General features: G+C 60.4%; 1 protein-coding gene and 1 long non-coding RNA gene across 2 annotated transcripts in view; one reads left to right on the top strand and one right to left on the bottom strand.

Moving 5' to 3' along the window:
• Positions 1-2507, top strand: part of CCN4 (cellular communication network factor 4) — a 15127-nt gene that overhangs the window by 4629 nt on the left and 7991 nt on the right. Inside the window, exon 3 of the mRNA XM_029923330.1 lies at positions 2332-2470. Within this exon, the coding sequence (XP_029779190.1) occupies positions 2332-2470 (139 nt within the window). The remainder of the gene's footprint in view (positions 1-2331; positions 2471-2507) is intronic.
• On the bottom strand, positions 62-1869 carry LOC115279443. The gene is made up of 3 exons (XR_003903443.1): positions 1777-1869; positions 1338-1560; positions 62-95 (listed from the first exon to the last, which is right to left on the bottom strand). It is a non-coding gene; the product is annotated as an uncharacterized LOC115279443 (long non-coding RNA).

Genomic DNA, 2507 nt, shown 5'->3' on the forward strand with positions numbered 1-2507 from the left:
GGTTAAGCATCCGACTCCTGATCTCAGCTCCGGTCTTGATCTCAAGGACAGGAGCTCAAGCCCCATGTTGGGCTCCACAGTGGGCATGAAGCCTACTTAAAAAAAATAGATAAAAATACTAAAGCCAAAAATATAGCCATAAAAGCACAGAGTCCCACAATCTGAGGCATGGTGTGGGGGGCAGCGTTTTTGGAAGCTCCCCAGGTGGGGACACCATGCCGCTGGTGGTGAGGGCCACTGCGCCAAGGGCTCCTGGGCACCCGCTATTCCTGCCTTGTCTGTGCAACCCCCCCCCCCACAGCACACTCCTTCTCCCCCTCCAGCAGCGTGCGCGTGCACACACACACACACACACACACACACATGCATGCACACACGCACGCGCGCTCACACCTTCCCAGGGCAAGGGCGCGGTCGGGGCTGACTCAGAACAAAAGGATGAGTGATTCACCCAGTGCTTCCTCAGCAGTCTTGTTTTGGTTCGTTTTTTTTTGTTTGTTTGTTTTCTGTTTTCCAGTTTCCCCTCCATTACTGGTGTCTGGTGGAAGGAAATGGGCTGTGGAGCCATTGCTCCCCTAGGTTCGAGGCGCAGTTCTATCATTTCCCCGGCCGGGTGACCTTGAGCTAATGAATCACCTGACCTCCCTGTCTGCCAAACGGGGAAAATAAAACTCCCCTCGTGAAGCCCTTGGGAGAACTGAATGAGATAACGTATCAGAGGGTCCCTGGCATGAGATCAGATGGGCAGGGAGCGGTAGAGCCCCTTCCTTTTCCGGGCCTCCTCCCTGCACGATCCCCTCCCAGGAAAAACAGCAGCCGCCCCGACATTCCCGCAGGCTGAGACTCTGCGTCTAGCGGCGCCGCCTTGGGCTGGTGACTTCACAGAGACAGTGACAATGAAGGTGAGAGAGGGAGGTGTCTCCTTCTAGGATGCAATCAGCACCACGAGGAAGCCCGGCACAGAGCAAGTGGTGGCCCAAGACGGAGACAGGGCTTAGGAGCCCTCACCCCAGTTAGATAGTGGGACTGTTATTATGCATCACCACCTGCAGGCAAACCCAGGAGACATTCTAGAACTACTGTCAGACTGGGGGTTCCAAACCCCCCTCCAGGGGGGTGGGAACTCTTGCTTTCCAGACACTGTCCACAAGGCAGGACGTGGCGTCTGGGGTGGAAAGGAGGGTGTGGCGCTGGCCAGGCTCAGCGGCCCGGATCCCCCCCACCCCCTGCCTCCAGGACTCCGAACTTGCTTACTGCAATCTCGTGTCTAACGAAGAACTCTTGAGACCCCTCACCCCAAAACCAGCTCCTCCGAGGCCAGAGCCCCTCTCCCCTACCTGGGCTCAGGTCACAGCAGTGGGGGGCATTCCCAACTCCTCTCCCCCGCTCCTCACATTCACGCGGTGGCTGTTCCTTCCCAACACATGCAGAAGCTGAGCTCTCCTTCCGGGCCCGAGCACAGCCACCGGGCGCTGGGATGGCGGGTGGCCTCCTGACACCGCCCTTCTCTGCTCTCTGTGCGCCATTCAGCACCCCGTGTGCTCCTGGGCAGCCTAAGTCCTAGAGTGGAGTCAACAGTTACTTCTGGAGCACATCCTGTGTGTCCAGGTGCTGACCGCTTTGCATCAGCCTCCGAGCTTCAAGGAAACCCTCTCTCACCTCATCTCCTGCCCCCTCCCACCTCCTGCCTGCGAGAACCCGGCCCTTTACACCTGCAGCCCCTCCCCCGCCTGGAGGGTGCCTCCCCCAACGCCCCGAGCTGGTTCCATTCCTCACCTCCTTCCATCTTTGCTGAAGCAGCCTCCCTTGGGTGAGGCTTGGCTGCCCACTCTAATCAGCAACTGCCCCCCACCCCCGGCCGCCCCTTCCTGGCACTGGTGCCCATCAACACTCTGTCTTTTACCTCCACCGTAATGTAAGCTCTATGGGGGCACGGTTTTGTCGGTTTTGTACTGAATCCCCAGTACCTAGAATCTTCCATACACATGCACTGAGGGAGTGGAATCGTTGTTTCCGAGTGTCCTGAGTGGCTTTACACTTGGCGGTCTCAGAACCACGACCGTAGAGGTATTTGTCAGTACTAGGCTCTGTGCCACATGCTGGCGGTGGGACAGGACGGGCGCCTAGGTTCCAGCTTCTCACCGCCACCAGGCTGGCCCCTGGGGGCCACTCAGTGGGTCGTGGCTGAGCTGCACCCCACACTCCCACACTGCCCGGTTCTCGCCCACGGAGGGCGCTCCCCGGGGACTGCGACAGGTCCAGAGGCGGGAGGTGTCCACACGGGGGCGCCGTGCCCACTGGGCCTGACCGGAGCGGCGTGTGTGTTTGCAGAGGTGGTCGGAGTGGGCTGCGTCCTGGACGGGGTGCGCTACACCAACGGCCAGTCCTTCCAGCCCAACTGCAAGTACAACTGCACGTGCGTGGACGGCGCGGTGGGCTGCACACCCCTGTGCATGCGCGCGCGCCCCCCGCGCGTCTGGTGCCGGCGCCCCCGGCGGGTGCGCGTG

Source organism: Suricata suricatta, chromosome 15 (genome assembly GCF_006229205.1).
Source record: "Suricata suricatta isolate VVHF042 chromosome 15, meerkat_22Aug2017_6uvM2_HiC, whole genome shotgun sequence".
Lineage (NCBI taxonomy): Eukaryota > Metazoa > Chordata > Mammalia > Carnivora > Herpestidae > Suricata > Suricata suricatta.